General features: G+C 35.5%; 1 protein-coding gene across 9 annotated transcripts in view; it reads left to right on the forward strand.

Annotated features, from left to right (window-relative positions):
- LOC149425221 (uncharacterized) overlaps nt 1-19,743 on the forward strand; it is a 205,546-nt gene extending 185,803 nt beyond the window's left edge. For 4 of the 9 annotated variants that reach the window (XM_089650023.1, XM_089650027.1, XM_089650034.1 and 1 more), the window contains 10 exons: nt 21-100; nt 3,421-3,546; nt 4,584-4,620; nt 6,430-6,572; nt 9,200-9,391; nt 10,794-11,045; nt 11,655-11,976; nt 14,358-14,551; nt 18,358-18,498; nt 19,155-19,743. In XM_089650023.1, coding sequence (XP_089506149.1) covers nt 21-100; nt 3,421-3,546; nt 4,584-4,620; nt 6,430-6,572; nt 9,200-9,391; nt 10,794-11,045; nt 11,655-11,976; nt 14,358-14,551; nt 18,358-18,498; nt 19,155-19,226 — 1,559 coding nt within the window. In that variant the 3' untranslated portion in view covers nt 19,227-19,743. The remainder of the gene's footprint in view (nt 1-20; nt 101-3,420; nt 3,547-4,583; nt 4,621-6,429; nt 6,573-9,199; nt 9,392-10,793; nt 11,046-11,654; nt 11,977-14,357; nt 14,552-18,357; nt 18,499-19,154) is intronic. The other 5 variants (XM_089650041.1, XM_089650063.1, XM_089650066.1 and 2 more) reach the window with 5 other exon arrangements.
- The last annotated feature ends 139 nt before the right edge of the window (nt 19,744-19,882 follow it).

The following is a 19,882-nucleotide window of genomic DNA, read 5'->3' on the forward strand; positions in this document are numbered from 1 at the left end:
ATGTGTGGTTGTGCTAACAGATGAAGCCGACACAGACCTTGAAACTGATAGACTACTCGGCCAACAGAGAACAGATGATCAGGGCTTCTACGATGATAAGGTAAAGGAAAATTGTAGTAAGCCATTACTATTATTGACTGTTACCGCCAGGTTACACGAGTGTTAACTTTTAACTATTAATTATCTAACCCAGGCGCTGGTAGGTTCATTCATTAGCCGCTAAAAGTAATTACAGTAGAACCTCGTTAATTCGAAATCCAGCGGACATCAAAAATCAAATTTCGAATTAACGAATTCCCACGTAATTCGAAATTTTATGAAAAAAAAAAAAAAAAAAATACGCCGAAAATCGATTTTCTCGGCCGCCTCTTCAAATCCGGGTGGTATTTTAGTTGTAAATTCCTATTAATACCAATTATTTCTTTATTTTCGCGGTCGATGACCGTAGCGACCGGCCCTGTAAATTCAGATATTCGTAAAAATGCTATATATTTACGCGTAAATCGAGATTTTGCTGCCGATTTCGGTCGCGGCCTACCCTTTAAATTGAGATATTCGTAAAAATACGATATATTTCCGCGTAAATCGAGATTTCGCGGTAATTTTCTGTCGCGGCCGGCCCTTTATTTCAAATATCTGAATTTGAATTCGTAAAAATACGATATATTTCCGCGTAAAACGAGAATTCGCGGCCGTATTCCGTCGCGGCCGGCTCTTCAAATTCAGATATTCGAAATAAATTCGTAAAAATATGATATATTTCCGCGTAAATCGAATTTTGTCGGCAGTTTTTCGTCGCGGCCGGCCTTTTAAGTTCAGATATTTGAAGTAAATTCGTAAAAATATGTCATATTTCGGCATGGATCGAAATTTCTCGGCCGATTTCCGTCGCGCCGTATTTTTTAACTCGGATATTCGAAGTAAAGTTAGCAAAAATACGATATATTTCCTCGTAAATTGAAATTTCGCGTCCGATTTCCGTTGCGGCGGGTCCTTTAAAATTCAGATATTCGAAATAAATTCGTAAAAATACGATATAATTACGCGTAAATCGAGATTTCGCGGCCGATTTCCTTCGCAGGGGGCCATTTAAATTCAAATATTCGAAATAAATTCGTAAATATACGACATTCCAGTGAAAATCGATTCAGATTTACAAAATAATAATACTAATTAGGACAATGTATAACCACGTAAAAATACATTTTTCGGCGTTTTACCGCCACGGCTGACTTTTAGATTCAGATTTACGAAATATTATGATTTATTTTCGCAAAAATCAAATTTTTTCGAATTACACGAACAAATTTTCGTGCACGTACAAAAATAAATTTCGAATTACGAATTAACGAATTTCGAATTAAAAAAAAATTTGTATGAAAAAATTTTTTTGCGGAAATTTTTTTTGCGAAAATTTCGAATTACGCGTTTTTTCGAATTATCGGGGTTCGAATTAACGGGGTTCTACTGTAATTGTTTTGAGTGATCCTCTACCCATATCCATAAGTCCCATGCAAATAAATGCACAATCTAAAATAATATTAAGACTGAGAAGTGTTGAATTGAATTGTAGGTGTAGGTGAGACAATAAGAGGAAATCAAAACAGTGAACGCTTCCAATCAGCTAATCGATTAACCTAACTAAACAAATGCCAGTACAGTTATACCGTGTTTAACAAAGCAACAATAGCTTCTATATAACACATTATGAAAAATAAAAGAAGAAAAAACTTTTAAGGGTTAGGCTTATTTGTTAAAAACTTCAAATCAGCTGCTTATTTATTTATAATGCACCCTTTTTCAAGGCACAGTTTGAATTATGGATATTTTTACATTTACGCATAAATTTGTTTTTTGAATGTTTGATTTTAAATATCGTTCTTGCACTTATTTTCTTCTTTATCGGTATTTTTCTTGATAACTGAGTATTCTTGTGTGTAAACTTGCGACATGAATTGTTGAATTGAGCCTGTTTTTTATGTCCTTGATGAAGCTTCGTTAAACGAGGTATTTGTGTACTCAGAATCAATATTATTAAATGCCCAGTCAGGAGTTTGTTGATAACAGTATTATCTATTTGTGTGTTAAGTAAATGATTGTGGTGACGGCATTAGCATGCACCTGGTGTGGGTCCCCTGACCTCCTGTTGCCTTTATACTATGATTATGACTGTATTGTAATTGTCGCACTCGGTCTTGCCTCCCCGTATGATGTGGTACCCATCTTTGTTTATTCTGTGCCTCTGCCAACACTCTGAAGATTCCTCAGACGGCTCACGCAATATCGTTTGTATCAAAACCGCTTTGAATTTATGTAAACACCCAGGATTATACCACAACACAATGGATGTTGACACATTCACCAAATTTATCTTACTGCGAATATGTACATTCCAGAAACCAGAAATCAGATGATAAAAATTACAAAAAATTGACAGTGGGAAATTTATTTTTTTACACATTTTCAACGACAATGAGCATATATGATTTAAGATTTTCACGGCCAAAAGTATTTTTGTTATTTGTTTTTGGGGTGTTATGCCGTGTTGCGCTAACTCCTTCTTTAGCCAACGTTTCAGACAGCATTGCAGTGTCCATCATCAGGGCAGATGTGTTATTTTCATTGCAGTGTCCATCATCAGGGCAGATGTGTTATTTTCATTGCAGTGTCCATAATCAGGGCAGATGTGTTATTTTCATTGCAGTGTCCATCATCAGGGCAGATGTGTTATTTTCAAATAACACATCTGCCCTGATGATGGACACTGCAATGCTGTCCGAAACGTTGGCTAAAGAAGGAGTTAGCGCAACACGGCATAACACCCCAAAAACAAATAACAAAAAGACAATGAGCATGATTGTTTTTTTAAATTAACAAAATACATCATTATTCATAGCACAGTATCTGAAAATTATTTCTAATCCGTGTTATTTTACAATAAAACCAATTTTGTATTTTTTGTATAGATTATTCATAGATCATTCAATGTTATTGTGAAACACAAATTATGAAATAGTTTAGAATGTAAAAACTATTGTGAAACACAGTTTATGAAATAGTTTAGAATGTAAAAACTATTGTGAAACACAGTTTATGAAATAGTTTAGAATGTAAAAACTACTATTCAATAGGCTTCAAATAGATTCACAGTTTGTGAGTTAGGTCACTGCTTTTTACTAGACATTAATTTATTTTGTACATTGAGTTATTGTTAATGAATTATTTCCCTCCATTACAATAGAGAGGCCGTTGTGTTAATAAATAACAAAGTGGTGTTGTATTAAATACAAATTGAAATGTGACGAAGACGGAATCAGATTGGTCGGGGTTAGAATCAAGATTTGTTGTTTGGTTGGGATAGAGATGGATTGTTGTGTCGGGTTGCGGTTGTTTTGACTTGTGTTGGTTGGCTGGTTGCAGGGGTGGAGGAAGGGTGAGTCACCTCCCCCCGAGCCCCCTTCCCCTGGCCCCCCTGCCCCCCCACCGGGGCTAGACTCCCCCCCGGGGGAAGCCCCCCTGACCATAGACGACGCCAAACACAAAAAGGTAATGCCTTCGATCCTCCGCCACCAGTCGCGCTGCAGCACAGCATGTAGGCATGCCATTATAGCTTGCTGGCGCGTTCCACTGGAACTGCGTATCTCCCACCCCCTTGGATGACACTCATAGTCTTTATCCATAGAGTCCATCTTCCTAAAGCCGTTCCTTCTTAATGGATTCTTTATACCAATATTCAAATATTTGTATTTCACCTTATGGTGGTTGATCTTTACAAAATTATTAGTAGTGTCCTCATTAGGTTCTAATAATCAAAAGCGTAGATTACATTATTTATAAAAAACTTTAAATATTTCAGTTCAGCGCTATATTTTTTATTCTTATTTTTATTCTATATCTTGAAGTGTAATGAAGTAGTACCTTGTACTTTGTCAGTTGATTTGTTGTCAGTAATATACTCGGTTGACTGGGAATGTCAATATATGAAGTGATTATTTCAATTATCCAATAAACTAACTTGTACATTGAACAAGTTGTTGCTTCCTTGACCAAACAGGTTTTTTCATTCTGTCAAGTGTGTTGTGTTGCATGAAAATATTATTTTACCTGTTTTATTACATCCCTGGCGAAGCATGTTGTGTCCAAAGTATTTTTTATTATTTTAATAAATTAGTGTATTATTAGTTGACATAGAAGCATGTTTCTCATGGATTTGACATATGGTTAGATTTTATGTAATATGTAGCACATTTTTCCGCTTTTAAACCAGCAATAAATTAATGCAATGTTAAATTTGTTGTTTCTTAAAAACAGTTTGTCAAAATTATTTATTTAAATATTTTTGTAGTTTAAATTTGCTACTATAAAAGCACTATAGCCTATTTACTAATATTAAATCAATGCTAAATAATTTATTATTATTGGTGTCATTTTGAATAAGTGTTAATTGTAAGTGTCTAATTTTATTTTATCACTGTGTTAATATTGGCCACAAAGGCTTTATACACAGCAATGCCTCGCTTCAAACAAGTGTCTGATATAAAAGTTTTTGTGTTAATCCAACTTCATTTCTTTTTCTTTTTCAGGATAAAGATGGCAAAAAGAAAGGCAAAAACAAAGAAGGTTTGTACAAACTAATCGATCTCTTTAAATTAAATTGAAATATACTTATGGTTATTCATATATATCCCATGGTGACAATCCTTTATTCATATTTGTATGTATTTTCTTTTTGCAATCCTCCCCTGTGGAATTAATGTTATTGGTGAGTATTTTTGAATTTTAAAAAATGCACTACTCAATAAATTAGTCGCATGGATCTATCATAAACACCTTTTTATGTTAAATATCACACTTCCATCTGCATTGCTTTTCAAAGTCTTGAAATATACAGAAAACTTTCAATTAAGATATCTTCGAATGTTATGTATTCTGTTAACCCCTTGTGTCCTAACAACATCTCCGTATCAACATTTTTTTGGTTTGGGTCCCACCCAGGCGTCGCACATTCTATTCCTCGGCTGGCTAAGTCCTGCATCACAACACAAGCAACATTTTCCGCTTACTGTGGTGGTAGTAGGATATTTTCAAATATTGTCAGGTTTTTCGTAACCTGGGAATGTTTATCTTTCTTTTAAAAAAAAAGCAAGAAAGTATCTTTTAACGTCATGATTATCAAAAAATGTGTACGCATTGCGTCATTTTTATTTGAAAATTTTTTACTTCAATATGTATGTAGCACGATAAATTTTACCTACGTTTTGCAAAGTCAGCAAAGTAGAGTTGTTTTCGTTACTTTAATTATAGTAGAAGAAGACAGAAATTCTTTTTTTGGTACCAAATTATTCAGCTTTCCATGCTCAAATTGTTCCTAATAATTTATTACTCAATTAGTTGATAAAACCAGTCTCTCTTCAAACATGGAATCCAAACCACAAATTGAAGTGATTTCTTCTAAATCTTTTTTCTTTGCATTGCTATTCATACTAAACATTTAGCACAATAGAATCTCATATTGGCTGAACTGTTGACATTTCATCAATGATCAAGTATGATCAATTGGATCATTTAAGGCAGTTAATGGCACCGCATGATCACTTAGTTTGCTGGCTGTGTCCAATATTCATTCAGTCAAATAATATTGATGTATCTAAAATAACATAACAGTTAAGTTCTTGTCTGCGTTATTGCATACTTATTTATAGTACTAGCCAAATGACAGAGTGGGGGTTTGGAAGTTAAACAAAACTAAATCAAATTTTATAGGTCAATAAGTCAACACATTTGGTATCCTTTTTTTGTACTGTTGGAATTTTGTTTTTTAAAGCTTGATTGTTTAAAACTGTTGTTTAATCAATGATCAGCATCATTCTGAACTTTTGACATTTAAATGGTCCCCGTTAAATGCAAATTCTCGGTTCGTTTCAGCTTTTGATCAAATTGTGATCAGCTGGTAAGCATAAAAAAAACTGTTCTGCTTGACAACTGGTCCCAATTTGATTGAAAGTGAAATCAGTGTTTATCGGGGACCGTTCAAATGTAAAAATTTCAAAATGGTGCTGATCGACAATTTAACACGGTGAACGCCATGTAGGTCACTGGTGACCTCATAACGAAAATTGTCATTTTTCTCCCATAGCGCCATGACGGTCACCGGTGACCGCAGTTAATTTTCTTGATTTTCATGGAAAATTTTGGTCAAAAAAAAAAGGAATACGTTTTGATGGTCGCCGATGCCATCTGAGTATTTTTTTTTTCAAATTTAAAATGTAATGTTTCTTCATTTCCACAATGGCGTTCAACATGTTAATAGTCTTTAAAAATGTGACGAGAGTTTGAAACTATTTGAAAGTAAAAGTAAAATCAAAGAAGTGTATCAGTTTTTTAGCTAAAAAATGTAGTATTTTTGATGAACACATTTAATATTTGCAGGTGGTCTTGCCGATCCTTCAGTGTTGATTGAAGGAGTCCTGTTCCGAGCTCGGTACCTCGGCTCCACACAGTTGGTCTGCGAAGGACAGCCCACCAAGGCCACCAGGATGCTGCAGGCCGAGGAGGCTGTCAGCCGAATCAAGGTCCTTACCTTTTATACTTGTTTTCTCATGACAAAACGATCACTGTCAATCATCCGAAGCCGAGTTCACCCGGACCTTATCTGTCCAATGATTAGTCTAAATTAACCTTGTCAAAATAAATGAAACTCTTCTAACGTGGATGAGGCCCAATTACACCTTAAAGACATTGTGCCATATCAAATTGTGACTACATAGTAAAGTCTAGTAAAAAAATGATAATGTGTTGAAAAGTACAATATATTTTTGTTGTAATTTGAAAGTGAATGAAGCTAAAATAACTACATACATATTATGCATTTCAGAAGCCTGGATATAAAAGTGGCTGATTGTTTTTTGTAATGTTTTTTCAATTAGCTTCCACTAAAACCCAAACAAATTTTCATAGTTTCTACTAACATGATTGAAAAATGGCATTAGTAAGTTGACAGTATGATAGTGTTATTATTTCATTTAACCTTTGTTTTATATTGTTGAATATTTTAAAATAGCACAAAAAGGAAAGTAAAACGCATCATTTTGACCCGAAATGAAAGGCAAATTTTTTTACACACAATTCTTTTTTATGCTAAAATTATTTAGCACTCATTTGACTAGAGTGTCGGTGACAATATACTGTTGTTTATTAAATATATAATTGTATTTGACAAGAGTGTCGGTGACAATATATTATTGTTTATTAAATACATAATTGTATTTGACAAGAGTGTCGGTGACAATGTATTATTGTTTATTAAATATGTAGTATTTGCTTTGCAAATTGGAATGAAGATTAGCCTGGAATCTGTGAGTTGCATCAGAATCCCTTCAACCATTTGCGTGGGTACCCTTATCAAGAGCAAATTAAAACATGTCTGAAATGATAACAAGAGCTTATTTAACAAAGTTTTACCACTTTCAAACTTCACAGTAAATGATTTAGTAGACTAACATAATACACAAAGTGATTAAATTTTATTTTCAGTCAACTGCAAAAATATATGAATATTATTAAGGGATCAAAAATAGACAAACATATTTTTTGCAAGTGATTGTAAGATTATCGAAGCTCTCTTTTCAAATGACCTATATTTATACAGAGCCAATCAATTGTAGGTTACTTTTGTTTTCAATGTTTCATTGGCTGCATATTAATGTTTTTTGAACTACACACATGCACACAGCTGACCTCTGACCTTTAGTTATCAGTTAGGAATTGCGTTATGCAATGTCACCCGTGTCAACAACTAATCAACCTATTATTTTTTTGTTGAATAAGTGTGAATGACACTTTACTCTGATTAATATATTTTTTTAGAAATATTTGAACTTAAGGAAATTGATTAAAAAATAACAGGACTCTGATCTTGATAATTATTTTACAAATATCTGATTTCACTCATCAGATTTTCACTATATTTAACCCTTTTCATGATTGCAGAAAGATTTTGATAATAATATGGATTAATATGTTAGAAATGATATTGTTGTTTGTTTTTTTAAGTTAGTCTGGTTGGGTTTGGGGGATGTGTTGTTAAGTAATACATAATGTGCTTTGCCGTGTTTCCACCCACCATCATATTTCACTGCCATTGAAGTCATATACATATATAATACACTGAAATACACAAGGGCGATGTTCATACGCTTCTAATTCATATAACTGACTGTCAATTATTTTTATGTTGACCCATTTTTGTATTGAATGTCTTTGTAACGTTTGCCTAGAGAATGCTACCCCTATGGCCACTTTACAGACTAGTCTTATTATATTATTCTGTTTTAGGTTTGAGATTCAATTGCATTGTTTGTAAATATTTGTTTTGTCGGATTATCTGAAGCTCCGTGTCCACTGTCCATTACCATACTATCCATTATTAGTTTCCAATCAGACATAAACATTAGCGATCCATTGTTTTGTGGGGTAAAGTTCCATCCCGCAGGGGCTCGGTCTGAGTGAATCGGGTATGTTTAGTTGGTTGATTGGTTGGTTGGACTGTTGTAAACTAAACTATATATTTAATGGGTGTAGAGTTTGTTGCACTAGAGTTTTGTTTCAGTGTCCCCCCTCCACTGCGGCTGGTTGGTTGCCTCCCCTGCCCCCGCCCCCCACCACCCACCTGGATCTGTCTATCCTAAGGAATGTTTGTCTCTCACTTCTTCTTTCTGACCCTATTCATTATGCCATACCTTCTCATACCTTTATTATAGCTTTGTTCACGCTCTCATTTACTGCATTTTCTGTTTATTGTTTATATTCATTATTCATTTGTCAAAACTGTCTAACTAGATTACATTATTGCATGTGGCATGTCCATGATATTCTATTTTGTCCCTTCTTGTGACATCATCCTCTACTGAGATGTTTTTAAATATTTTTCCATGGCTTGTTTGTTTGGCTTTTAATTGTGCATCTTTCATCACTAGAGCTCTGAATTTAAAGTCCCGCATCCGCTTGGGAAGGAATGTGCGTGGCACGCTAGAAGCACGCTGGGAATGCGGCACGCGCTAAGTCATAACCGATTCACAAAGGCTGTTGTTCTCAGTTGCGACTGAGCGCTCCCAGACAGTTTAAAGATAGAGAGAGAGAGAGAGACGGACATTTTGATATCGATGGCAGTGAGAGTGGCAAGTTTTGTGGTGTTTTATAGGAGCCAAACGCATGCGTTCAGGCAACCAATCAGCAGCGGGCGTACGAGGGGGTGTACCTGGCGCCCCCCGAGGGCACGGTGTTCCGCCTCTCCTTCCTCGGATCCGTGGAGGTGGACGAGGAGGGCTCCGGGCGCCGCCGCCGCAAGAGGCTCAAGAAGAACATGGTGGAGGAGGCCGTCACCAAGATCAAGGTCCTAACTTATTCCCGCCCCCGGACCCTTCTCTATTCTCTCCCGCAACCAACTCCACTAGCCACGGGACCCGCTCACAGAGGCAGACCTGTTCACAACACAGACAACGTTGCAGACTACCGCTCCTAGTAGCCATTAACCATTAGCAAGCATTTCATACTTTCTAATTGAATTACATACGTCATCTCGGTCTCGATGTTTTGAACTTGATTTCTACTAGCAGCCTTGGTCTGAAAATTTTTGTCTCGTTCTCTGGTTTTACGTGTAATACATTACTGGACAAATATCAAAACCTAAATTCTACATTGTGATCATCAACAGTAATAGAGTAATATTAAAAAGGGGCCTTTGTTTTCCATGTTCTTTCGCATTCTGTTGAATCTTAAATTTCTACAAATAAAAATTGAATCTTTTCCTCTGGCTCTGAGCAAGCAAGCAAGCAAGCACATTCATCAAGTAGATATTTGGAGTGAAAGTGAAAATTCATTGCACTTTGCATTATTATTAGTTGTATGTAGTGTTTTTAATGAAAACATTGTGTATGTTTCATTAAAGTCAGGTCTCCAGCGACCAAAACTAAAACATTGGGATGGGGCCGCAATATTTTTTGTTTTCCATCAGCCTCGGAAAACAAAAACATTGCTGCCCTGCCTAATGTTTCATATTTGCACAAACATTTGTTTCAATGTTTATGGTAATATTGTCGCTGGAGACCCGCCTTAAAAGCCATTATTTGCAATGTTTTGTAGGGTTTCGTGATATCTAGGTTATTCATTTCAAGTTAGATCACTGATACATAAAATCGCAAACATGTTGAGTCTGATTGTCCACGGAAATTTAGAAAAATATTTATTAGTCACACAAAATCATGAAGGTATAGATAATAATTAATGTACTTACATTAGAGGTTCTCTTGATAGTAAAGTGCCTGAATTAACAGAATTACATAATTACTTAAAGAGGTTCTGTATAAACTGTCATAATGGAAGCATCATCATTCAAACAATATTGTTATGTTTATAGAAAGAGATTTTATCTCGGCGTGATTAACCCTTATTAATGAAAATCTTTATTTCTTTTTATTTGTCATGCTTTCCATGGATTCCATAGGCATTGGTGAGTTAAGATGTTTTTTTTACTAATTTGCGCATGAAACCTTCACCTTACTCTAACTAGCCAATGCTACTTTAAAAACTTGCATGAATCAAAGTATGTAAATATTGTTTGACAATAACAAAGGGGAATGTTAAACAATCTCATCCATTCAAATCTAAACTCTCTCTTCTGCTCCCTTTTTCCCAAAACAACATAGCTCTGAGAAAGTTAATTAAAAACTTTAGATTATTAAAATGTACACAACCGATGTTGTCTCTTCTAATAATACTATTTATTCTTCAATCAGGCTCCCGAGGGAGAATCTCAGCCCAGCACAGAGGTGGATCTGTTCATCTCCACTGAGAAGATAATGGTCCTAAACACGGATCTGAAGGAGATCATGATGGACCACGCCCTGCGCACCATCTCCTACATTGCCGACATTGGAGACCTGGTGGTGTTGATGGCCCGCAGGCGTTTTGTCCCGCACGAGATGGATGACCCGCCCAAGGTCAACCGGACACCAAAGATGATCTGCCACGTTTTTGAGAGCGAAGAGGTTAAATCTTACCCACTACTAAATCTTAAACTTCTTTGACCTTACCAATTTCCACTATACATATATGGAAAATATCAATTTCCAATATGTACATAGTATATTTTGCGGCACATTCTAGAGTGGAAGGTATTCTCTTTTATGAAGGTATTTATGCGGTCAAAATTGAAATACTGCTTGAAATGGCTTTGGCCTTTAACCTTTTGACCTTCCTCTTTCCCATCTCCTTTCCCTCCCGACAACGTTCAGCCGCACAACATACCCAATTGGGGATGCCAGTCTCACTTGCTCCAGACAGTTTGAACTTCCGTGCAGTTTCAAATTAAAAAATATACATTTTTAAAAGTACCTTAAGCTTGCTCGTCAACAATTTTCAATATGTATTTCATAATTATTATAACAATGATGTTGACACTAATTGTGTTTAATTAAAATATTTTCCCTAACCTATCTTATCTTAATACTTATTGATTACTCATTTAAGAATCGTCACTAAAAACACAAGCCTCATTGACTGTGGATTATAATATTTTGTTCGTATTATGATTACCATATAATAAAATAGAATATGTAATCTTCCATATTTGTTTAATTTGGATTTATTTGGTTTAGGCGCAATTCATTGCGCAGTCCATCGGGCAAGCCTTCCAAGTGGCATACATGGAGTTCCTGAAGGCGAATGGCATAGAGGACCACAGCTTCGTCAAGGAGATGGACTACCAGGAGGTCCTGAACAGCCAGGAGATATTCGGAGATGAGCTGCAGATGTTCGCTAAGAAGGAAATGCAGAAGGAGGTTGTGGTGCCTAAGGCTAAAGGAGAGATCCTGGGAGTGGTGATTGTGGAGTCAGGCTGGGGGTCAATGCTGCCCACGGTGGTCATAGCCAATCTGGCGCCATCGGGAGCGGCTGCCAGATGTGGTCAGCTCAATATAGGTAGGAACTGAAGCCCGATGCCCATATTATAATCCTTTATACTTTTTCTAAACAAACTGAAATAAAATAAGTTTTGGTGGTTGTTCACAATAATGCGTAGGGATTGTCAATCCTCAAACTTAATCTTAACTATTGTTGATATACGACTATTAGATACTCTTGTTTAAAACCTCCGGATTCCCGGGGAGTGAGTCTGTATTTTTTGCGCTCGCTTACATTGCGTTAAGTGACTCGCGTGTAGCATACATACTGTCTGTTATGTACGTTACATGCGACTCACTTAACGTCGATTTAACCCCTTCAGACCTGAATTAAAACTAGCCGTGATAGAAGATATTTGATACTTGATAATAATTGGTATAGTTATTTGAAAAAAAAAATTTTTTTTGTCAATAGTTTAGAAGTTATTGCTAATTTCATTTGAAAGAACATTAGGTCTTGGAGGGTGAGTTTCACATAAAATAAACAGTACACTATTTAATAAAACATAAAAAAATACATTCAAAACTTACTTTTCTTAAAAACAATTATTTTTTATTTATTTTTTTTTTTTTTTTTATGTGACACCTCACAAGAGTGTCCCTGCCTGTGCAGTGCACAGACAGGGGAACTATGTCACCACCCGGTTGGGCGGCGTTGTGAGGCGGAGTAAGGTAGGGGCGTTAAGGTAAAATTTAGTCAAGATTGAACACAAAAATCACATTTCAAAATAAAAATATGAATACCGCCTAAATGAGTAGCTAAAATCCATAAAAAAATAGAGAGCAAAGCCCGTTATACCACCAATTGAAAATCGAAAACTGCCAATTTATATTCGCTCTGAATTTTGAGAAAAAAATTCTTAAATCTACATATTTTCAAATATATACACCCTCCGAAAGGGTTAACCTGCGTTAGCTAGCGCAAAAAATGCAGACTCACTCCCGTGTCTTCACGGCGATCCTACATAATGCCACTTGCCGAGAGGCTATCCTTTTCAGTTATAACTCAGCGGTTGTCTTTTAAATATTTACTTCAAAATTAAGTTTTAAATTAAATTTACTTAAACTTTAAAAATTAAGCCATTAAACAGATGATACATCTGTGGCGTCAGACCCAGAGTGGATGGATCAGACCCCTACATTTGAAGTGTTGAAGAATCGTGCCCATGCATAGTACGAAGCAGTGCAATTACAGTATCGATCTTGTACACTCATTTGTCTTTGGATATTACCTTTAATTTTACGACTTTCCGCGTATTATTTTGAACAGATGGCCATCTACTGTGATACAACCGTGACATATAAAAGTTGAGTTTTAATGATAAGGCTAAAATCATTTTTACTAAAATTTTTTTAATATTTTCAAACATTCCCCTTTGTCCTTTTTGTGCTAAAAATACTACCCTTGACTTGCGAGCTGCATCTACCAAGTGATAATACGAAATATGATATGACCGTTTATCATATTATGTAAATGTTTATACAATGTTCTTTTCTCTTTAATTGAAAATAAATGGAAAAGAAAAAAGACTATTCAGAGGACTTCAATCGAAACAATCATTTATTAAACTATAAGGGGAAGGCGAATTATGGCAAATATCGTATCTTCCACTCTGGAACGTGCCGCAGCCTATACTATATATTATTTTAAATTAATAAATTGTGAAATAACACAAATAAAATTCATTCCGCACCCCGGTATTTGAACCCACGATCTTCGAATTGCTAGTTGAGAGCCTTAACCCTCGACGACGGAGGCCGTTGAAAAAAAATAAAGACTGCTCCGAGAAAACTTTGCACATCATTTATAATAAGTCAATAAACTTTTATTGTTGACTACATGCTCGACTCCTCCCAAGCTAAAACCGGGAAGCAATCTAAAAATAAGTATTTAATAGGTATGCTTTTTTGTGTTAGATTTTTTTACTATTTTACCCTAGAGTACGGCACTGGTTTCGCCCCGGCTTTGTCGTGTCCTACAGTGAAATTTTATTTACAAATGTATCTAATTAGAACAAATTGAGGACAGAACTTTTAGAATTTTTGGAAAATACCTAATAATGAAATTTAGTGCCGAACATATAAGCCGTCAAAATGTTGATATTAGCGGCCGACCGAAAAGCGTGACATCACGGTACTGCAGCACTGCCATTGACATTATGCTGCGCGTGACGTCACAAGAAATAATTACACCAATGTTCTCTTTGAAAGCTTGCAACTTCGTCATTTTTGGAGATAATTTTACCGTCATTATTAACTTTTTATATATAATACACTTTCATCAACGTAAAACATAGGAGACCTTATTGTCTACATGTTGGGTTTGACGAAAATATCTTTTTATTTGTTGAAGTTTCTTGTCGGCTTGTATGGCAACCTGATTCACACTGATGTTTTCAGGTGACCAGATAATAGCAATAAATGGCGTGAGCCTGGTGGGCCTGCCGCTGTCCACCTGCCAGACATACATCAAGAACTCCAAGACGCAGACGGTGGTGAAGCTGACGGTGGTACCATGCGCCCCCGTGGTGGAGGTCAAGATCAAGCGCCCTGACACCAAGTATCAGCTGGGCTTCAGCGTGCAGAATGGCGTTGTAAGTTGTGATTCATTCGTTATACAAGTCGTCATTCATTTGTGATACAAGTCATCATTCATTCATCCCCGGTCACATTGCAAAATACCAGCTGGGCTTCAGCGTTGACTTAGATCAGACATTATTCAGATTGACATTGTAAGTCATTATTCAAGTCATAATTCATTCATTCATATCATAGAATAACACAGAAAGTGCCTTGCGGGTGTGTTTCGTGATCCAAACATTTGCCTAATCGAGGCTTAACTTTCCAGTACAAAACTGTGTTTACGAAATTCAAAAGGGATTTAGATCTACGATGTTAAGCGAGTGTAAGTGAGACAGAGCGCTGGGCTATTGGGCTAAATGGAAAAATAGTTTCCATGAAAATTTGTATTTCTAGTTTTCTTTATTCTATGATTCACATCATTCGTCCTCCAGTTGCTTTGCAAAATGGAATACATAACCTTATATTCTATTGATTTATGTATTCATAGCAACTACCTTTTACATAATATATTACAGGGTGGCCACAGAAAACAGATTTCAAAATTCCCTAATAATTCCAGATTTTCCAGAGCAATTTTTGCTCTGATACATTTTATTTGATATAGGAAATCTTTCAACATTTTATTTTAGAATCCACAAAAATTTCCGTAGTTTGGTGTAAATTTTTAACATTTGAACCTCTAAACAGTATAAAAGTTAGTTCTTCTAAACTACGCTAAGGATTTTGATAGAGTTTTCACTATCATTTAGACAATTTCTTCCGGAAGGTTTATATGTATATATATATATATATATATATATATATATATATATATATATATAATACATGCATATTATATTTATAGAAAGTAGATAAAAGTCAATGTTTTGTAATTAAGTTGTAAAAAAATATTCTCGAGCACTACATTGCTAACACTGGCTAAACCTTATGAGATACATCAAAATAATGTACTACGGAATTATATATCTTAAAAAGGCCTACAGAAGAATCCGCGACGGTATATGTCTATTTCCTAAGGATAACTCCCAGCAACACCAGATACACATTAGCTAGTATTATAATAAAGTCGCTATCCGGTCCGTCTGTTTGTGCGCTTAGTTCTTCTAAACTTAGCACAGGATTTTGATAGGGTTTTCACTATTATTTAGATAATTTCTCCCGGAAGGTATACGTATGTGATACATGCATATTATATTTTTAGAAAGTAGAGAAAAGTCGATGTTTTATAATCAAGTCGTAAAAATATTTTTTCTACCACTACATTGCTAATGCTGACTAAACCTTATGAGATACCTTAAAATAATGTACTACGGAATTGTATATCTTATAAAGGCCTACAGAAAAGTCTGCGATGGTATATATCTATTTCCTGAAGATAACCCCAAGCAACGCTGGGTACACGTCAGATAGTAATTTAATAAAAACACATTATTAATTTACCAAAAGTTACAGATTCAAAAGTATGTCTCATTCTAATGTATGAATAAGGCAGGAATACCTATTGCAATGTGCGTATTTGAGCTAGGAATGTCACTAACACCTTCAGAAATGGGATTAAAAATAAATACTTTTGCTAATGCAATTACTTTATTATTATAAGTGATATTACAATGTATTAGGTATTTGCGCTAATCTAATTTTTAGTATTATTTTTCACTACTAAAATAAATAAAAAGATATCTGCTGTTTTCAAATAGGACTTAAAAACAGATTGTATGAGAATTGTCTCTTCCGTTTCATGTTAAATTTTTTTTTTTGATATATATGTGTATGTACAATGTAACTTATATTATTTGAATTAAAATAATATAGTTTTTAATCTGTATTTGACGGCCCAGCTGGGACGGGTCATATGGAAATGTGTTGTATTTTTACAAATTTATTTTGAATATCTGAATTTGAAGGCTCGGTCGCTATGAAAAATTCAATTTACTCCAGAATAAATTGTGTTATTATGAATTCACTTAGGACGGGTTGTTTCGGAGAATTTGAACAATTCATCAAATTTCAACGTTCATTTTCGGGTTCTGTGAAAGTCCTATTCAAGTTCTGTTATTATATCATTTGTAGGCTAGTTGCTTGACAAAACTGAAATAAAAACAGAACTTGAAAAAATCTTTCACAGAACTTGAAAATGAACGTTGAAATTTGATGAATTGTTCAAATTCTCCGAAACAACCCGTCCTTAGAATACCGACCTGAATTTGGAGGTGCGTCCGCGGAACTCGAAGTATTGGCAATTTTTTTTTTCTTAAGATTTTGAATTTCTAAAAATAAAAAAAATCCCCGGGTCTGTGGCCACCCTGTATTATTATTATCTATGAAGCAGAAATCTCTGAGTTGAAACAGAAACATATTTCTAATGGTGAAGCCCTGGCATCATAGAATTTTTCTGAAATGTCAAGGTCGACAAATTGTCTTTGGCTCGCAACATCATTTCCATCATGAGCAAAGAATATACACGTGTCTCGTGTCATATTGCTTGTTTTAGATTTTTCAATTGTTCACATTGCCCCCTAGGTTTATCTTGTATCACATCTAATTTATCTATTTTAATCCAATGGTTTTCAAGTATGAATAATTCTTGTTAAATATAATCTGAGATATTTTATAACATTTTTTCTAATGGAATTGTATTATGCATTCATTGAAATAATAATATACATATTGAAAGTATTCTTTGCTGTAAAGCATTTGTAAGGCATCTTGACATAATATGCAGCGTATTTTATAAATTTAATGCTCTTTTAACCTTGTTAGTTGTCCGTACCATTAACCTGCTGATCAATAAATACAACCTTCTCCCAGGAAAGTATTGAAAATGCCTTCAACAATGTGAATGATCACCCAGGATTTTCTTTTAACCAAAAACAATTGCAAGTATTACGCACGCATAAAATGCTACACTTCTGCTTGTATATATAATTTTATTTTAAGGGCTGGGTGCCCCACTGATCGCCATCACCAACATTAATAATCCATGTCAAGTACTAACTTTGTGAAAGAGCACTTTTAAGAATAAACCGATTTAACAAAATGTTTTTGTAAGCTGAATTGTGAGTAGGATTCGTTTGGGAGGCGGGTACGAGAGCCTTTTATTGGATAACCGACACCTCTGCCATAGGTCACCCTAAGTGGTTCGCTATGTTTGGTGACATAGCAGGGGTGCCCGGGTTCATGGGCTGAGGTTTGTCGGGGTCTTGGCGACAGATGCGTCTGCACTCCAATTGCGTGGCAGGCCGGATCGAGAGAAACTGGTTGTGGGAGACCTTATGACCTTAATAATAATAATATTTGGATGATTTGTATAAAATATGTATTTAAAGGCAGCGGATGACTTGTAACAATTGCGTGAGAAAACATTACAAGAGTCGATACGAGCTCCAGATGCTCTTCAATTTGTTAGCTTTTTTCAGTAATCGAACTAAGCCATGTATTGTAATGTAACAAGTTAACCTCGAATGTAACATTACAAGTCAGTCGCCGCTTAATACTTATAATAATATTACTTCTGGCGGGTTGAGAGACGACATCTCTTTTTTGGTTACTTCAAAGAAATTATTTCGTAATGAAAATCACATTGAAAAGAGTTTTTTTTTTAACGAAATAAATCTAAAAATTAACAAAGAACACATGTTAATGTTTTACTGTAAAAGGTTAACTTTTCCACCTACCCACCAGTCATCAGTTGGCGGGAACGGCAATAAACAAGTGAAGTTCTTACAGCAGAATAATTTCTAAAATATAGACACGAAAAGATGTTTCTGTCTGGTCTTTGTTTGCATTGATGATTCTCAAGTTTGTTAATGTGTTACAGATATGCAGCCTTCTGCGGGGCGGAATAGCAGAACGGGGCGGGGTGCGTGTGGGGCACCGCATCATCGAGATCAACAACCAGAGTGTTGTTGCCGTCCCCCACGAACGCATTGTAAACCTACTCGCTACTTCTGTAGGCGAGGTGATAACAACTATACATACTTACTATTACACAATATCCCCCAACCATCTATCTGTCTTCATATTATAACTTACATCAAAATCTTTATTCCATATACTTTTGGTGCAGCTAAATTAATCCACACTAAATGATTAAGATTCAAGTCACATAAAATAAAACAATGGCGATATGTCATAATATGTATATGAATATTAATTCATCTATCACGGTTTTTAGAAACCTACATCGTGCACCACCGACAAATCATACTCGAGAAAGTCAACCCATTCAAGCTAATATTTAAATCAGCTTTATTATCAGATTGATTTCGATGCAGTCCTCTATAGAATTGTAGAGCCATATCATAACTTGCCGATGATGAGATAGTATAACAAAGATATTTGTCGTTATCTTTTTTACTTCTTGGAATGTGTTTGTCAGTGTTGTTATTTGTTGACCAATCATTTGACAGATTTGATATTTTTATAGTGAATACAAAATGCTGCCAATATATTTTCTCAAGGTTGAAGTTGTATGAAATTCCAAAACATAATTTTTATATACTTGATGAGGGTTTGTCACTTCAGCTTGAATCAAATTAAATACTTACATCATCCAAATTATATATTATTTAATTATATGTGTCAGGCATGTAATGGTCTTCTCGTCTTCCACAGATCCTGATGAAGACAATGCCGACTTCAATGTTCCGGCTGCTGACCGGCCAAGAAAACCCCGTGTACATATAATTGTTTGGACTTGATTCGAGAGTACATTTAAAGCTAAAGTGCCTGCCTGGGGAGGGTGTAACATGTGTGTTACCTTAAGGGGTTCTAATGAATGAAATGTAAACATTGTTGAGTGTTCTAGTATTTTGTGTTTTGTATTAATAAAAGTTGACAATATGACGTTACCATCTCCCACCTGGCCTCGGCTGTCCTCAGCACAAACAGCTGGATGTACGTTGCGTGGTGCATGCACCACATATAACAACCACATAGGCAACCGGGGCATAATGCGGATCACACCACCCGATGGAGAGGCAGGCGGCCCAGTGCTTCAAGCTTATTGTTCACAGTGTACAAGCTACGTCTGCACTGTATACCCTGGTATCGGCTTAGACACATCCTTTACTATGTTAAGTATCTTCTATAATGATCATTTGCTAGCGTGCTACCTTCAGATATTATGTACCGCTGTTAATGTAAGTTTTGTATGAATCCGATGTGTACTGTGGCCTGTGCACGGTCCCGTGTCAGTGGGATGTGTTTGTGTACAGAAGGACCCGCATGTGAGCGGGTTGACCAGTGTGTGTGTACAGACGTGTAATAAACAGACATAAATATGAATATTGTTCCCAATGCCCAGAGTATTATCTAGTCATGCATTTATTTATAGATTAAAA

This window comes from Hesperophylax consimilis, chromosome 3, assembly GCF_061612785.1.
Source record: "Hesperophylax consimilis isolate HC1 chromosome 3, BYU_Hcon_1.0, whole genome shotgun sequence".
Taxonomy (NCBI): domain Eukaryota; kingdom Metazoa; phylum Arthropoda; class Insecta; order Trichoptera; family Limnephilidae; genus Hesperophylax; species Hesperophylax consimilis.